Source organism: Amblyomma mixtum, chromosome 3 (assembly GCF_055824585.1).
Source record: "Amblyomma mixtum isolate Tamu chromosome 3, ASM5582458v1, whole genome shotgun sequence".
In the NCBI taxonomy this organism is placed as follows: domain Eukaryota; kingdom Metazoa; phylum Arthropoda; class Arachnida; order Ixodida; family Ixodidae; genus Amblyomma; species Amblyomma mixtum.
In genome coordinates this window covers 103,104,062-103,122,065 of record NC_143014.1, presented here as the reverse complement: position 1 = coordinate 103,122,065, position 18,004 = coordinate 103,104,062, and the positions used below count along the sequence as shown (strand labels likewise).

The window sequence follows — 18,004 nt, the reverse complement described above, 5'->3', positions numbered from 1 at the left end:
TGTCCTCAGGTTCGACCCACTCGTATGTTTGCACATGCGTGTTTGGTTGCTAAACGTATTATATGACCAGAATTTGTCGAAATTTTGAATGTAGTGACTGCGATTACCACAATTCTTGGCTAAAGCATAAAATCAACCAATGAAGCTGAATTTTCTCACCTCAGTGAGTTCGACAATCTGCTTGACCAGCTCTTTTCCTTGAGCAGCTTGAGTCACTTTCTCTGTGTCAGTCCTCAGCCTATCCACCTCAGTCTGGAAGTGCTCTGCTTTCTTCAGTGCCTGCAGAAAAACCAAGATCATGTGAGCAAAAAAAGATTGAGAGATCCTAGGTAAGAAGAAACACACAGTGGGCTTGTGGCACTTACACCTGGCATGGGCGTCCGGGGTGGAGGGCAAATGGGGAGGCGGCTGCCCCCCCTGGAATATAGGATATTTTTATCCACTAGCAGAAAACAACTACACAGCTTCATTAGCACACTTAGGTGATACCGTATTTACTCACATAATAGGCACACTTGCATAATCGGCGCACCCCCAGTTTGATCGCGAAAAATCCGATTTTTTTTATTTCCGTGCATAATAGGCGCACCCCAAACTTAGCACTGTGATCAATACTGTATTTACACGATTTCAAGCTGACGACCCCCCCCCCCCCCCCCCCCTTTCTCCCCATCACCCCAATCTTTATTTTAACAAAGTTTTTGCTGAACTGACTACTAGTCCTCACTAGAGCTGCTGCTGTCGCAGCTGCTGCGGACCCATAGCACGTACAGCGACATCGCGTGGAACAGCCGCACACAGTTTTCAGGGATGCTCACTTTAAACGTCTGTTTGGAAAGCTTCATCACAAGTCGGAAACCTTCCAGACTTTGGCCCACGAAAACCTCGGTGATAGGAGTTGCATACGTGAATTTTGGCACGCCGCTGTCGCAGCTGCCGCAGCTGCCGCACTTCTCGGCCACGTCAAATTTCTGGCCTGCCGCACGCTTGCCGTGTTCGAGAGCAAACTCCCAGCCAAGTAGCTATTAAGGTGTTTGCCCGTCGTGCTAAGATAGCAACGCTCGGTGGCAGCACATGAAAGCCACAACTAGGAAGAAATAACACGCTAACACAGATGCCAGGCCATTGACAGCCACAATAAAATTTTTTAAAAATAAATAAAATGGAGCTGGCGATGCTGATATGGATAGCAAAAGCTCACGGCGGAAAAAAGTTGATGATGATGATGATGAGCTCGGCCTAGGGTGCTCCTTTGCGCGTGTGTGGCCTTCGCGATCACGCGCCTGTTGCTCGCAGCCAGAGCCGATTGCGGAGGCCATGGCACGTACATTTCGAAGGCTGTTCCCACGTGGGTCGTGGAAAGTTTGGGTGCGGCCCTTACACGGATATTTTTTTTTTTTTAATATTTCCTTCGGGAAAATAGGGTGCGGCCTGTAGACAGGTACGCTTATGCGGTACGTTCAATTTTGCGAAGTGAAAAATTTCCGGAAATTTTACCCCGCGTAGTAGGCGCACCCCGAACTTTGAGCCAGATTTTCTGGAAAAAAAGTGTGCCTATTATGCGAGTAAATACGGTAGTAACTTTTTACATTTTGCTTATTAAGTGTAATTCTTTGTTAATTAATAAAATCCAATGTATGTTCTTCGAGCCTAGCACTAATTTGCTGTTGCTAATTTTTGTTTCGTGTGGATAGGTTAGACCACAAATTGTGCCTTTTTAGTGCTGACCTACCGCCTCCCCCCGCCCCCTGCAAAAAGTTACGCAGATGCCCTTGGACTCTGGCGTCATGTCATGCCCAAGCCAAAAAATTTATGGTATACTTGTCACTTTTAATCAACTCAATACCTTTCCTCTTGGTATAAGTTTACCTGAAATTTCAGCTTAAGAATGTAAAAGGCGAACTTCAACTTTAAAAATCGAAGTTTTCGTGTTCAAATAACATTTGTTCTATGACCTTTAAAAAAAAGCACTCCCTGGGCATCACCATATTGCTTGTATGGTTAGGTATGTGTGGCTTAAAAAGTGGCACATGGAAAATGAAAAATGCCACAATGGAGGGCTCCAGATCGATTAAGACTACATGGGGTTCTTTAATGTGTACCAACATGGCACAGAATATGGCCGTTTTTTACATTTTGCCTCCATCAAAATGTGACCACTGCAGCCACATTACTTTCTGGATTGTTATGTTGACATGATGCAACCACGGAGCAAGTGAGAGGGTGAGCTTTCTGCTTGTTTGCAACAGTACAAAGAGCAGGTGCTTTGATACCTGCGTGAGCAAGGTCTGTAATTCAACAATAAAATTTATTTGAATTGCTTTACGCATGTTAACCCAAGCATAATTTAGCGAATGCTATACTACTATTCAAGTATATGAAAACTGAATCACAACCCCGCTTAGCTGAATCACAATTTAAATATCTCATTTATGCGACTTCCCAATTTAGGTAATCACCCACAAGAGCTACAATGAACCAGACAGCAGTCAGCAAGCACCAAAAGTGCTACAATGCAGCCACATTTCTGTTAGAGTGCACCTATGCTCAGCTACTTGCTTGCACAAGAGAACAGAGAAGCTAATCTTCAAGAGTACAGGCAGGTTCCCAAATAGCATGCAATGTGCTTCCAGTAGGTAAGGAGGAATAAATAAGTGCACTAACATTTGCAGTACCTTTAGGGAATGCAGCACTTATTCAAACTTTTTATAGAATGTTTCAGACTTTGAAAGATGCGCGGCTACCAGGATATAACAAGAAGCAAAACAACTACATGAAAGTAGTTTAGCACCTCAAAAGACCACAAATATGCAAAAGATGGTGTATATGAAGACCTTCACTTAAAACAGAAATATTTATTCATTAGTATACAAGGCACAGAAACCTAACATGGCATAAAGGAGGCTTCAGTGGAAAAATATATTTCACTGCACCGTTGGTCATAGTGGTAGTCCAAGAACTGTGACAGTTGATAGTAGCCCAAGGGTTCTCAATAGGTTTGGCCAGCAGTAGCCCGACTAGTTCTCAAAAACTAGCCAGGAGCATCTGCGCCCTTGCATGTGCACCTAGCCGGAAACCTCACAGATTCCTACTGGATGCACATGTGAAAAAATATTAGTTTAAGATGCGTGACTTCTGAAGAAATACTCAATAAACCAATAATGACTGGCCATAGCAATGCAGCAGCTGGTTGCAAACAATTACTCCATGCTAAGCTTCCATAACAAAATGGGTCAAGAAAGCATGGGCAGAGTGGCACGCATGAATCAAGATGCTTGAGGAACCCAAAAACACAACCCAAAGGATCACCAAGCCTAGGAGTTCCTAGCTTAAACTCCTGCCCTAGCGCACCCTGCACAAAAAGAAAATGAGATATGCCTCATGCACACCACAAAATGCACAATATGACCCCCGTCACGAAAGACACTTGGTACAAAAATAGTGGCAGGAGCTTGACAGAGTTCCGAGTAGACCGAGAACACAGTCTGACATGTTCCTGCCGCTGACAGCCACTCTGTGTAAATGATTGATTGCGTGCGATATGTGCCTCGGCACTCTCCTTACACAAAGATTTCTTTATACTGAACAAAACTAGCTGATGGTGTGATTGCTACACTGCTACAAGCCTGCCATGCTCCAGCAAGATTTCAGCAATTCACTACCCACCTCGGATGATAAGCCAACGTATGCGCTCAAGAAATCTAAGCTCTTGGTCAACACCTGCTCTACAAAGTCATGTATACGGGCTTTCAATAACATTTTAGAGGTACCAACAATTTTGGGGTAATACCAAGCTTTTCCAGCGTGACTTCTGTGTACAGCATGGAAGGCACATACAGATTCACAGCCAAACCAAGTATGAAAGTTTTTATCATATGTGCATTGTGTTGCACACAAGAGGGTGCCTGCGTGTGTGCATGCACGTGTGTGTGTTTGTGGGGTGGGGAATCAAAGGCTTCACCAGGACTTGTATCCTTTTTTTCAGGTGCTGTGTACACAACACTGTTCAAGGGGATCGCTCCTTTCCCACCCACCTCGCCTTGCGTGTCGGGTTCTTGAACCACAAGAAAAGGAGCAGTCAACTCCACTTTATGAGGTCGACATCACTAACATGTATATCTAAGCAAGAAAAAAAAAGTCGCATGCTGAGAATCAAGTAAGACCTTAATGCAACTGTATAAGCAGGAAAGAAATGAAGAAAAAAAAAGAAAGAAAGGGTGGCGTCAGTAGTGGAGTCCAATAACAGTCTATTCTCAAGGCACATCAAGGGGTGCAAATGAGTTTCATTCTGGTACAAAAATAAACTGAAACATGAGCCAGGGAATTCAGACACTTTCCATACCCAGTCCTTTACTCACCTTAGTTGCTTCAGGGCCAGTGAGGGCGACAATCCTGCGAATGCCTTTAGCAATGGCTTCTTCTGTCGAAATCACGAAGTCTCCAATGTGGCCAGCACGTTTCAGATGACTGCATAGCAAAAGTTTGTATGAAAGTCAAAACTAGCCATCCTTCCTTAAAGTTTATTTCCTACAAGGAGCACCAACGTGCTCCATGACTGCATGTTCTTCCTATACACACAGTCTTTATGGCATCTCACTATGCATTGTATTTGTATTTATTTCCCTTCAGAAAAATGGTAGAAGTTGAAGTAAAAGCTGCACAGAGCAAATTGAAAGCCCTCAACCCTAGTACACTGCTATTTGAATATCCAAACTCTTTTACAGCAAGCAGATACACAATTGCCACAATTAAACTCTGGCAGGACAAAGAGATGCTTGTAAAATGCCATCATATTAGAGACAGCACAGATACTTTTAATGAGTAATTTCCATTAGACTCAGACGTACCCTGAAAACATTTTTCATGGCTAGGTTGCTTAGTTTCACGGTGCTTCGAAATTTATTAACCAGCTATGAACACCTCTGCAAGTCAAGCGAAAAGCAGCAGCAGCACCCAGAGTAAAAATATGCAGTGAGGCAGAATATATAAGCAACACATAAGCGGCTGCTGAAACAACTGAGGAACAACATGCATGTAGAGACTCAGACTAGCAAAATACCAGGAGAGTGCTGGCAATTTTATTTACAAACAATAAGTCTAAAAGAAAAAAAAATTATGGACGATTTAGCATAGTTAGGCCAGATTCGAATTAGGTGTGCAAGCATTTCAATTTTCATTCCCTCACTGGCCATTTTGATGTGATGCCATCACCACCTGCCCAAACAGAGGGACCACACAGACAACAGCTAAGTGGAAGCTCTAGTGCTAGTGCATTAAAAAAAATTAGTGCTGCATGCAGAAACTGCTGCCTCTATCTAGCGCACCTGATCTGCAGCCAGCAGAAATAAAGGAATAGGGAAGATGGTAGGTGATGCAAAAACTGAGATGGGAGGGACAAAAAAGAAAGACAGCAAAGAGTAAAATAAATAAACTATATACAGTAGACTCCCTTTAAAGGGATACTGAACCAAACTTTTGGAGCTGCTCTTTTGCATGTAAACAAGAACTTGACTGCTAAAATTGATAAATATGACAAGCATTTTAGCGAAAAAGGCGGATAACACGCTTTTTTTCGCGATTTATTGCCGTATCGATGCACCTGGTGGCCGCCTGTGGAAGCTGCGACTAGACGTCATAACACCTGCGCGCTCACACCGTTCCCGCAGAAGCACGACTGCCATCGCTACTCGCAGCTTTTCCATGTCTGTCGTCTGCTCACGGCGTACACAGATATGTCAAAATGTTAATCGATGCTGTCTACATACCATAACCATATGCACGCTTACGTCCGCTAAATGCAGGTACTTTTTCCTGACCTTGTGCCATTTCTAGCATTCTCGCTTTTAAAACAGAAGCGCGACGATGTTCAGACTAGTGGCGCCATCCGGTGGTTAGGAGGGGAAGCATTGTTGTCAACAAACCTGACACCCCTCTTAGCTTAAAGGGGGCAGAATAGTCACTCTAAATAAAAAATAAAGCAAATTTATTACTCGTAAGCTTTCATATGTGCAACAGGAGATGAAGCGAAAGACTGGTGGCCCATTTACGGCCAGTGAACGCGCTGAAGAAGCCAGTAACAACGACGGAACCAGTCCGAAGCGACGTTTCATGCATCAAAGGGCGCCGCCATATTTGTTGCCGCGAGAGGGTGCCATGACGTCACGCTTTCCACCTCGCGCCGAGCGGGAGGGCTTGGCGCGCGCTCATGAAACATCGAAAATAAAACCATCGGCTGAAAAATATGCACAGTGACGACTAGATTTCGGTGTAATCACATTCCGAGAATCTATATTCAGCCTTTTTGTTCAATTTTCAGATTTTGCTTCAGTATCCCTTTAAGATTAAACTGAAGGGACAATGAAAATTTATCTTCTCAGAAGTGCCCCAAAAAGGTTATATAAGCATGATTGGTGTGCCAAAATCTGTTACATGAGAAGAACAAATAAAATTACCTTGCAGTGGTGAGATAATGGCAAACCTAGCATTATAACCATATTTATTCGCATAATTTGTGCACCAGCCAACTTTTTACCTAGATTTAAAAAAAACAACTTTTACACGCATATTTTCCGCTCTGTGCTGTGCCAGACCACCAGCACATATGCGGATGCGTGCAAGGCATGGGAAAAACAGCACGGCCACGTTGCCGTGTGCAGTTGCGCAAGGTGCGAGTGGCGAGGGCACGAATTATGCCCTGTATGCCCAGCTCGCTCGCGCAAGCAGTCGCTTGCCCAGGCGATCAGTTGTGCACGTGCCCGAATACGAAACTACCAAACCATTTGCTGTTCAGTTTGCCATTAACATCTAGTTTCGCGATTGTACTGTTGCGCGTTTATTGCTCTGAGCTGCAGACACACTTTCATGCCATTGAGCGGGGAACTACAGCCTTAATTTAAAGAATAGAAGTGCACAAATTATGCAAGTGAATAGGGTATATGAAGAGAGCGGAAAAGTGAGGATATGAAAAAGCTCGTGTCATCCTACAGGAAATCGGTATTGGTGTAGTTTCTTACTTATACCACCTCTTTTTCCCTTTCGCAGTGATCACTATTTGTTTTTTTCCTTGTTTTGTACTTTCCTACAACGGCTTCAATCTCTACGAAGGTGCCCAGCCAGGCTCTGAAAACCAGCTTTCTCTTAAACCCCTTCTGCAGTGCGGCTGATAGGCTGATATCAATTCTAAAAGCAGGTGCACAGCTCACATCCTTCTGTCTGCCGCAGGCGATGCAAACTCGGTGCTAATATGCAGCCACATCAGATTTTTTTCGCCGTAAAAACCCACACTGCAACGTCGTGTCAGTTTAAATTCTGCTTCCACCATGCATAAGTCTTTTCACTGCCTTTCCCAATGACATGACTTTGCAGCACTGCTTTTATTCAAGGCTTTCCACATTCAAATTGTCAATGTTGACAGGGCAAAATTCTTGATGCCACTGGCCTCAAAAAAATACTTCTGCTCACTTTCTTGCAAGTTTTGCAGGCACAATGTTGACTAACAGGTGTACTCTGTGCATATGTGCCTTTTTGTCTGCTGGAAGCAATGCGTGGCACACGACATGCATGCAACGCTGAGGTATGGCCATGTCAGATCCCTGTAACGCATGCAGGCTGGCCCAAAAAGAATCCGGCCTTCTCTACCTGCACCCACAAAAACACTTCCCCACACCTTCGAGCAAAGGGGCAAGGAAGCTACCATGCGGGGGCAAGCTAAAGGTGCGGGGAAGCTCTCTTCCAAGATACATTTTCTGGTGAGTAAGTGTTCTTCTAATTTTTTTTTTTTTCCCCTAGCTAGCCTCGAGAGTCCCTCACAAATGCTCCTCGGTGCCACTAGGTGGAGTCGCCATGGGTAACGTTTGTTATGAAAATTTTGTGCTAACTGAAGGACAGACAAAATAGATCGTCTTGAACACTTTTTACACCGAGTCTCTAGGGGAAACCAACCAAATGTTCTCGTACTGTTCCGGCTAATCCGAGAATTCTTCTAAACTGAGTTCATTGTAACTGCAGTCCACTGTACGATGATTCAAAAAAAAAGATGGGAAAATAGAACATGGCTGGCAGCGCACGCACAAGTATCAGGTCGCAGTCCACTGCAGTGCATGTGACTTTGCCAGAGTGAACTAAACAGAACAGCACACTCAAATAAGGATATCTTACGTTCCCCCACAGAATTCCACTGAAGTAATAGATCCTGCTGGACTTGAGGGGTCTGCAAGCATTTCTTCAACAGGAATGCCAATGGAGACAACACGGACCGGATCAGGATATGTCTGCAAATATATGCACCAGAGTGTTTGGCACACAATGCATTCACTCCCAAGGGAGAAGACACAGTGGCAACGGCAATCACATCTAGCAGCTTAGAGCAGTGAGAAACAACCATTCTTAGAAGAACACTAAAGTGCTTGTACCCACAGTCTATGTCATGAAGTAAGCTCCATACGATCTTTGGCCTTTCATCCCAGCTCCAAACGCTTCATTTATTTACAAAATACAAAAGTAGAGAAACCATGCAAAGACACTGGCAATCCAAGCTAGACATCACACGTACTGCCATCATGTGTAACGTTTCATATGCCACTCGGAGACACCCAAGTATTTTGACTTTGCACTTCGTGCCAGTGTGGTTGTTTTAAACAATATTTCTTTTCAAAAAGTGTTATTACACTATACACATCTCACTTCTAGAAGTCGGACAGAAAAAAAATTGGGGGACACTTAAGCTCTGCCTTTCAGGATATAACTCAACAGCAGTGCCTCTTGCCCACGCAAACACGGACACTGCTTCCACTTTCACAATCATTAAGTGAACGACCACACGACATACATATAAAGCCCTGCTTTTTTTAACGACGCTGTACGAACGTGTCTGCATGGTGTAGCAGTAGCATGTCTGACTCGCAAACTGAGGGCCCAAGGGTCAGGGGTTTCAGATGCGCTGCTGGTGTGTGGCTGGTGCCATCTATGGCAGCCTCTTGTAATTGACTAGTCCTAATTTTTCCGTCATGCCGACACCGGCTTTTCTGCGACACAGGGCCTTTAGGCTTTCATGTAAATGAACTGCACCATTGCTTTTCTTGGGTAGTTTTGGTTGTGTTCAGAGCTGCTCTGCATGATTTTTCAGACTTCATCTGTCAGTATTAACAAGGCATTTCCATCTCGTTCCCAAATTGAAACATTTCCTGAACTGCGGTGATAAACACAGAGTGAGCTAGAAAACAATGACACACACAAATGTGAACTGAACTGTAAGCACCAACATCCTTTTTGAATTTTGCACCAAAAAGTGAAAGGTGAAAGCTGGTTCAGCAGTTTGGGTCACACACTTACCATACATGCTCATGAGCAGTTAAAGCTGATTTAGGTCTCCACTCTGCTTTATCGCCAGTATTGGCTTCCTGAGTGCACTGAGACGTGCCTACACAAGGATTCGTATCCCTTCACGGCATTTCACATTAGGTGTAGTTCAAGATTGAAAAAGTGAGCTCTGCATGACATACGTAAGCTTCTCGTCTGCCTTCACCACAGACTGCATATGTGAACATCGTGCAACTGAGCCACAGTGATTAATGATAGCCCTCATAATATATACATACCCTCATGTTTAAGTTCTCACTGATAATACTGTGATGTCGCAAATGACATCAACACTTGTTCTGAGGGTATGAAGAGGGAGTAGAAAATCGAAAGAGCTGATTTGAAAATGTCTTATTGGAAAAAAAAAAAAAAAAATGACGAAACTTGTGTAAAATGCACTGCATGTAGTCTAGATTGTGTTGTGTTGGGTTTAATGGCACATAGGCAACTAAGACCATCATGCGTGCATGTAGTCTAGAGATATTGGGCTCCAAGAGTTTGAAGCAGATGCACAATGTGCAAAGCAGTCTTTGGATTCCTCAATAAAGGGGAGCAAAGCAAACAAAGGCAAGGCATGACTACTTCGAACAGCAACACATGGATGTAAGAGCAGTAAACAAGTTTGTTACTCATGGAACAGCAAGGCAAGAGGCAAACAAAAGCATGATACATACAGTTAAACTTCGATATAACGAAGTCAGTGAAATCCACAGTTTCTTTTGTAAAATTTAAATTCTGCATCATTGAAATATGTCTCCAAGCATGCAGAAAATCCTCCAAACACTTTCAAGGAGCACTCACAATGAAAACGTTTATTTGCGGTGAATGTGGTCCGTTACTTTTGCACGATCTTCGCCCTTAACGATGGTGTTATGCATTGTCGGTGTGCCTTAAGGGATTACACTGTGTGTTGCTTGTGTTGCCCGCTCATAGTGAACTGCCTCAACACGTCTTTCACATCAAGCACCACGCAGGTGATAGGGACAGTGCTCTTATAGAGTTTTGGTTTAGCTGTCACCATCATTAGCCTTCTAAACTGCAAGTCACTGATCACTTCGCCGACCCGATGGCGCATTCTGCTACCACCACCACCGCTGCGGCCTTGTAGGAATGAAGCCAGGGAATAGAGGGAAGGTAGGTGGTGGTGGGCCACACTGACTTTCTCCATGTCGGCGACAGCAAAAAGAGCATCCTTTACAACAGCGAAATCCTCCAGTCAGCACCAAATGAAATGAAACTGGGCCCATGCTGCATCTTGCTGCTTTTCCGCCGCAAGTGAAATATGTCCATCTTTGAACACATGCACGCAAAATATGACAGGACAGTGAGGTTGTCAGGTGTGAAGCCCTAGCCTTACAGCTGACGGATGTGCAGACCCTCCCAGTCCTTTTACCAAGCTTTGGCAGATGATAAACATGATAATCATGCACTTTTGAGCACAGGCAGCACGCCGCATTCAGTGCAGATTTTGAGCAAAGCTGCGAGAGCTGTGGCTGGCCTGGCTGATTGCACTGCGCAGCCACTTGTGCTGCCTAGTGTACTTGCCTCGGCACTACATTTGCAAACTTCACCCGTACTAGCCCAGATGGCACAGCAGGTGGCGCGCTCCATCATCATCACATTTTTCATCTGTCATGTACTCTACATCTGCCAGCCGAGTAGCACCCACTTGTGCCTTTGTGCTCAGATGTGAGCTTCAGCACACGCCCTACTCAACCATTTGAGCCAGTGGTACAAATTTTCCTCGGTTTCATTTAGAGCCAGCATTTAAAATTTCATTACGCTGAAAGTGTGCTAAAATTTACTTTGTTATACTAAAGCTACATACATGTTATACATGGTGTATTTCGGACTATGGACATGAAGTTGTCGAAACCAAAATACTATATTACAATGAGGATCTCATTACACTGAAGTTCATTATGTCAAGATTTAACTGTAGCATATTAATGAAAGAAAATCACCGACAAACACAAGCTCTATGCCTACCTCATTGAAGACAGCTCTCAGACCTTGAATGGCTTTTGCAAGAGAAAGAGGCGAATCCTTGGCATAGACAGCTCCATTCTTTGCAATAAGTTCTACAGCATGCTCTTCTGCTGCCTTTACTTCGGCTGGTGACATGGGCTTCTGCAAACATTATGAGACACAAGAAATAAGCTCCCTAATAAAGAATAGGCTCAGAATGCATCATCATGATCATGTAGTCGAAAAACTTCAACATAATACATTGGAAATCAATGACAAAACTGCCCGAAGTGATGACGCACAAGTCTTTTTGAAAATGCAGCATCAGCAATGCGCTGAATGGCACAGAGGACGATGCTCTGATGCTCTGTGGGACGTGGGCAGCGAGAAGCACTCATCATCTGACTCAAGTTCTGACGACTCTGATGACTCCGAGCAACGCCTGCACACTTTGTGCCCTTGTGGCATGCACTGTATATAAGAGCACCATTTAAATGCAAATGAAAATAAATAAATAGTGTCATCACTGTACAACCCGGTTGAGTCGCAACTTTTTCAAGGTAAGGGTGCCTTTTGGTACTTTTGCCATTCAATGATTTTTTTTATCATTTTTTGAATTCTTAAGATTTGGGGTTGACCTATTATTCCGGTTTTTACAGTACTCATTTTTATAGGGACACACTAAAGGGGAATACTAAGTCAGGCTAGACTGATAGGGTAGGTTCACCTGTTGAAGACTGATTTTTCGGACTCTCTAATAGACACCATGAAAACATCCATAAAAACCAAATTTCACCAAAAAAATCGGTTTATGGTTCCAAACCAACCAAAAAAAATCACTTCAAAAGGACACTAAAGGGAAATATCAAACTAGGTAAGACTGATTAGATTATTCCTTGGAACACTACCAACATTTTTTTCTATGTAGAAAGGTGGCTGAATTGCTGAGAAAACCACAAATGAAAAGCGCCTGTAAAAAATGAAGGGTCAGGCAACATCTCTGCAATCCGACCAATCAGAGGCACCACTTCCAAACACCAGAAACTCTGCCGGAATACAAAAACAAAGTCAATAGATCAGTGGTCACGGTGGCAACGTGCAAGTGCAGGCAGTCTCGGCCCCCCACTATTTCGATGGGGGCTCTCTGCTGCGTCTCCCTCTCAACGCAAGCTCGGTGGGTGCAAAAGAAACAAAGTTATCAAGGGTACAGACTGCAGAACAAACTGCTGATCATGCTTACACTAGTATATATTGGTGACAATAAAGCGCACGTAATGATGTGTAACACATATGCTTCGAGAAATCCTCAAAAGTATGCGAGCAGCAGTCGCGTTCTAATGTACCATAGTTACACGATTGTAAGTAAACTCGTATGTAAGTCGACCCCCCCACCCCATATCGCATGGCAGGGAAAAAAAAAGGACGGGGGGGGGTGTGTGCCTATGGGCACATTCCAAAACGAAAAACTTTGGAGGACACTTAGCGTCGCCTTTAAGAGTTGAATGTGATAGCATCATCGGGCCGCCACCGCCTCTTATAAGCAGCCCCGTGCGGAGAGGGCGGGGGATGTCAGTTCTGCGCACTGACAGAGCAGCTACACAAGGCCAGCACGAAGAGCAACACAACGTAGCCGAGGCAGCCTGGCGACAATCTCGACGAACATGCATTAGCTGGTTACATGTTTTTCTTGCGAAAAACCCTGCCTTGCGCGCCGGCGCCTCATGCACTGCGTGAATGATGACCCGCGCTGGGATACCTTTTTCTTTAATGAGCCAAAAGAGAGATGATAGTGCATGCATGTGGTACTTCTCGGATATTTTTTAAGCACATCTAAAAGCATATTAGCATTTCCACTGCACAGAAAACATGGAAGCCCACACTCTCGCATAGCACTTTACACATTGACGACATGCATGCATGCGCATGTATCTGTATGAGTGCGTACTAAAAATAAAGAAACAAACACTGCAATTTCATAATGCCCACAACCTGCACAAAGTAGCCGATTTGACGGATGAAGTGAGAACGAAACCACCTCGCCGGTCGCATAGCAAGCACACATAGCACGAATGTCGTTGAAAGCTTGTGGTTCTGAATTTGGTGTGTACAACAGCTACACGTAGTCAGAGTACACAGAATATGAGACGAAAGCTTCAGCACTTATGTTTGCAACTCACGTACCTTTCTCTCCATCACCTGTTTTGTATTTTTTAAAATAATGAGACCCTTCACACTGTGGACTATCCTCGCCGCACTGCTTTCTTCGTATTTTGACTGTAATTGACTTATTTTGTTCATTTATGAATACGTCACTCACCGCCGCTGTGCGAATCTGCGAGTGGCGGCGCCACATGGACCTAGCTTTTGTGCACTTTTCTGGCTTATGAACACTATATTTTCGGCAAAAATGACACAAACCATTAGGTAAGCCTACGCTACCAGTCTAAATTGACTTCATATTCCCCTTTAGAGTCCCTCTAACTTATTGCCATTAAGCCGGAGGAAGGGGTTCGTAGTTACATGCACATTCTGAAGCTCCTCACGACTAAAATCTCATCGTGCATCGTGTACACAGCCAACGGGCAGCGAACGCTTTCATGAGCTTGGTGTATGATGACTGTATTCCCTTCAGCATGTCACTGACGAGCTCACAGGTTACGACAAAGTCTAGATGCGAAAGCAAACCCACGCAGCAGGAGCGGCGCTGCGCCCACAATACAAAGGGCCCAGAACAACCTGAAGACAAAGATGGCGAAACAATATGAACCGACAAACGGCTGAAGCAATTGGATAAAACAGCGCAACGGAAGACGAGACAAGAGAAGGACAAACACCAGCGCTGACTAACAACCAAATGGTTTGTTGCTACAGGCAAGGCAGCATATAAATGAAATGACACAAGTAAAAACACAAGAAAGGCATGAGAAAAAGATACCGCACGACCACATAACCTGACTGAGAATAGGCACATCACTGATTAAGATACGCATGTTCCTTAGGTAGTAGATTTATCGATGGGCTGCTGATACAGGTGTTACCTAGCTTTTTAATATGGCAGGCCTCCGAAATGAGCCTCGTGGTCTCATCTTTATAACGGCCGATGATCGTGGTCCGATGATCGTGGTCCGATCCAATTCTTCAGACATGTACCAACCAGCCCGTATTTCATCTCTTCTGGCTGAAGCAAGCACTCCGTCGGCATTGGCCTTCCAATTAGGCCTAGCGACTAGAGCCAAAATCAGCATCATAACTGTCAATATGAACTCTGCAGTGGCTTGCATATAGTGAGAGGTGTCTTGCCTGTCATCAAAACACCAGTTCTTGGCAGTTTTACGATAGAAAAGTCTGAGTTGCGGTACGTTTTGCCCCGTGTACACTGACCTCACTTAAAAATGTTTTCTGCAGTGGAAAGGCGAATAGAGTTGTCGAAGCAAATAATGTGGTATTCGATTCAAGCTTCGAAGCAAAAAGCAATTTTTTAAAATATTGAATATTTTCAAAGCATTTTGAGGTCGGAGAATTCAAGAAAATAAGGTGCAGTAAGAAGCAGTCGATGGCCTTATGCATGCTCTGACATTCAGCACGATCCCAGCGCTCTGGATGTCGGCATGAGGCTTGCATATGGCGCAGCAGCAGCGTCCACAAACTCAGCCTTTGACGGCAGCACGGTTCAACACACCGCCGAGGAGCATGCGTGATACGAAACAAATCCCAGATGTGATAGCAAACACGCTACAGTGGAAGCTGAGCTGCGCCCGCCGCACAGAGGGCCCGAAAGAAGATGATGAAAAAGATAAGAATGCAGAGCTACCAACAATGTCCGAGGCGAGCACTCCATCGACGTTGGCTTTCGTATTAGCGGTGTCACTGGACACCAACTTTGAAGACTGCCATACCTTATTGTTTACACCCTTCAACAGTTGAAATCAGATGAGAGGTAAAAAGCCAGTTATTTTAGGTACCACAATTAAAAAGCCAGCACTGTGAAGAGTTTTGATACAGGTGCACAGCCTTCACTTCGGTGAGCACCGGCATTTTCTTGTGCTCACGATAGTAAGGGTGCACCTCCTCAGCGCTTCTCTGCACTTGCTCAGAAGAATGCCATTTGAACCTGCTCTCCAAAGATAGGTGCAACCCATACCTTTGCGTAGCGGTGCATGTATGAGGGGGAAGAGGGCATGCTCACATCTCCTTGCACCTCACATAGCAGAACATAGCAGAACACAGCAGAGTCAATAACAAGGGTTATCTGCGATCATACTTACAGCATAGTTGGTTAACAAACGCGCGATAATCAACAGCACGGTGCGGCGTCTGATCAGGAATGTGCGTGCAATTTTGCACTCAGATGTGGTGTTGAATGAATACATCACAGCTCAACAGCTGTTCACAAGCTTTTGAGGATCCCTTAAAGTTTCTGTGCACACTTTATGACAACACAGAACGAATTGAAGGCCACACGCTCACTTTATGGTCGCCAATGTATACATGCATGAGCGTAATCGACAGTTTGTTCTACAGTCTGCGGCTGTCCTCGATAACTTCACATAGCTTCTTCCGCACTGACAGAGCTTACGACGAGACACAGACGTACGCGATGCAGTGGACAGCCCCCATCGAAATAGTGGGAGGCAGCCTGCCACCATGACCACTGATCTACAGTCAAGCCCACTTATAACAATACTGGTTATAACAATATATCGGATATAACAATGGTCAGTCATGGCACCATCAGCTTTGCCATGTGTTCTATGGTAAAATAAACTGCTTATAGCAATGCTGTCAAGGCACATTATTGGTTATAACAATTAAATCTGGTACTTGAGTGTCAACCATTATAGAAAAAGAAAGAAGGAAATGCTACAACCACACCAGCAAAACCATGCTTACAACACAAAAGTGCGCATGTGTGGGGCCGACCAATGGACTAAGCTGGTGCAGCAACGCCACGAAAGCAAAAGAGGCAGGCGTCATCACGTCAGGAGAGCTGCTGCATTGCTGCATTGGCTACGCACGCCATGCGTACCCCTAATCAGTCAGTGCAGCGCGCGTGCATGCGGCCAGCACGGTTTTTCTCTTGTCAGCTGTCACCGCACCCTTGGTTCTGCATGCTTCTTGAATTTCCCATAAGAATAGCTTCCAAAAAGCCGGCTTGATTCCTGTGACGTTGAGGTGCGCAAAGCTCCCGGTGGCGCAGTGATGGCGGTGCTTTGGTCATCGGTGAACGGTGAACATTGTTCCGGTTCCCTGAAGTTCGATTTAACGAGCTTTTACAGGCATTAGAACAATCAAACCCCTCTGGGTATTTACTGTCAATAAATGCTCTGAAGTTTGTCATCCTTTCTTTTTTTTTCGGCACAACCCTGTTATAACAATTACTGGTTATAACAATGGTATTTCCATGGCACTTGAATATTGTTATAAGTGGGCTTGACTGTATTGACTTTCATTTTTTGGTCTCCGGCTGCATTTTCTGTCTTTGGAAGTGGCACCTCTGATTGGTCGGATTATGAAGACATCATAGGAACGTCACAGCAGTTCATTTTTTGCAGGCTTGCTGAATGAGGAAGGGTTTCAGGACTTTCGTTTGCAGTCTTCTCTGCAACACAGCCACTTTTCCACGTAGAAAAATGGTCAGTAGAGTTCCCGAGTAATAATTTATTTGTCTTGCCTAGTTTGACATTGCTCTTTAGTGTCCCTTTAAAGCGTCCTTGACAAACCCTCTGGACAAAAATTTGGTTATACTCCCATGATTGTACAGTTCAAGGAATGCACTTCCACAAAAATTCCATACAGGGACACATTAACAGATGAGTTACTGCCATTGAAATCAAGTGATTTAGCCATCCCTTTCAGTAGTACTCTATCCAAGATGGCTGTTCTTGCCCATCAATCAACTAGCCCCTGCAAGCAAAATTTCTCTTGCCCCTCCTTTCCAGCAAAGGCACAGAGCAACATCAAAAGTCTACACCAGGCACCCTGTTTGCAACATGGTGCAAACAGGGTGCAATTTACAAAGCTGTAGATTGCAGTAACATGCAAGTAGCAGATTCAGAACGCAGCTACACTTGCATTCATTGCACGAGACCATGAGCATACAAAGTGTGCAATGAAGATATGACACAAAAAGAAACAAACTAATACACAACACAATATACAAGCATTTAAAAATGGGAGAGAGGTTGCACGCAGTTACGCATGTCAATGCACGTGGTAACACACATGGTTACACACATGCAACAACACATGCAAACGGCTTGCTACAATGCAACCAATTGGTATTACCATGACAATGCAGCAAAGGCTTAAAAATATTTCAACGGCTTCTTCACAAAAAAATATTGCATGAAGATGGATAATTTGGTTAATACTATTCAGTGAAGAAAAAAAAAAGACCTAGTGAGTCATGTAGCACTTATGAGCAAGCAGCTAAGCCTATTCAATGAAAATGTCACAACTAATTATGATCCAAATCAATCAATACACAAAAAGTGCAACATTACCTTGTTTGCAAAATCGAATCGCAGTCTGTCAGCAGCAACCAGTGAACCCCTTTGGTCAGCTTCGGCTGTCAGAACTTTCCGCAGTGCAAAATTCAAAACATGTGTTCCAGTGTGGTTGTTCATTAGTAACTTGCGGCGCTCCTGCAGATATGTGCATTGTCATAGGTTAAAACTGT

General features: G+C 44.3%; 1 protein-coding gene across 1 annotated transcript in view; it reads right to left on the bottom strand.

Moving 5' to 3' along the window:
- The window catches only part of AlaRS (alanine--tRNA ligase, cytoplasmic), a 43,083-nt gene that overhangs the window by 6,751 nt on the left and 18,328 nt on the right, over nucleotides 1-18,004 (bottom strand). Inside the window, exons 15-19 of the mRNA XM_089580495.1 lie at nucleotides 17,829-17,969; nucleotides 11,347-11,487; nucleotides 8,158-8,270; nucleotides 4,359-4,467; nucleotides 160-279 (exon numbers count right to left, since the gene is read on the bottom strand). Of these exons, the coding sequence (XP_089436621.1) occupies nucleotides 160-279; nucleotides 4,359-4,467; nucleotides 8,158-8,270; nucleotides 11,347-11,487; nucleotides 17,829-17,969 (624 nt within the window). The remainder of the gene's footprint in view (nucleotides 1-159; nucleotides 280-4,358; nucleotides 4,468-8,157; nucleotides 8,271-11,346; nucleotides 11,488-17,828; nucleotides 17,970-18,004) is intronic.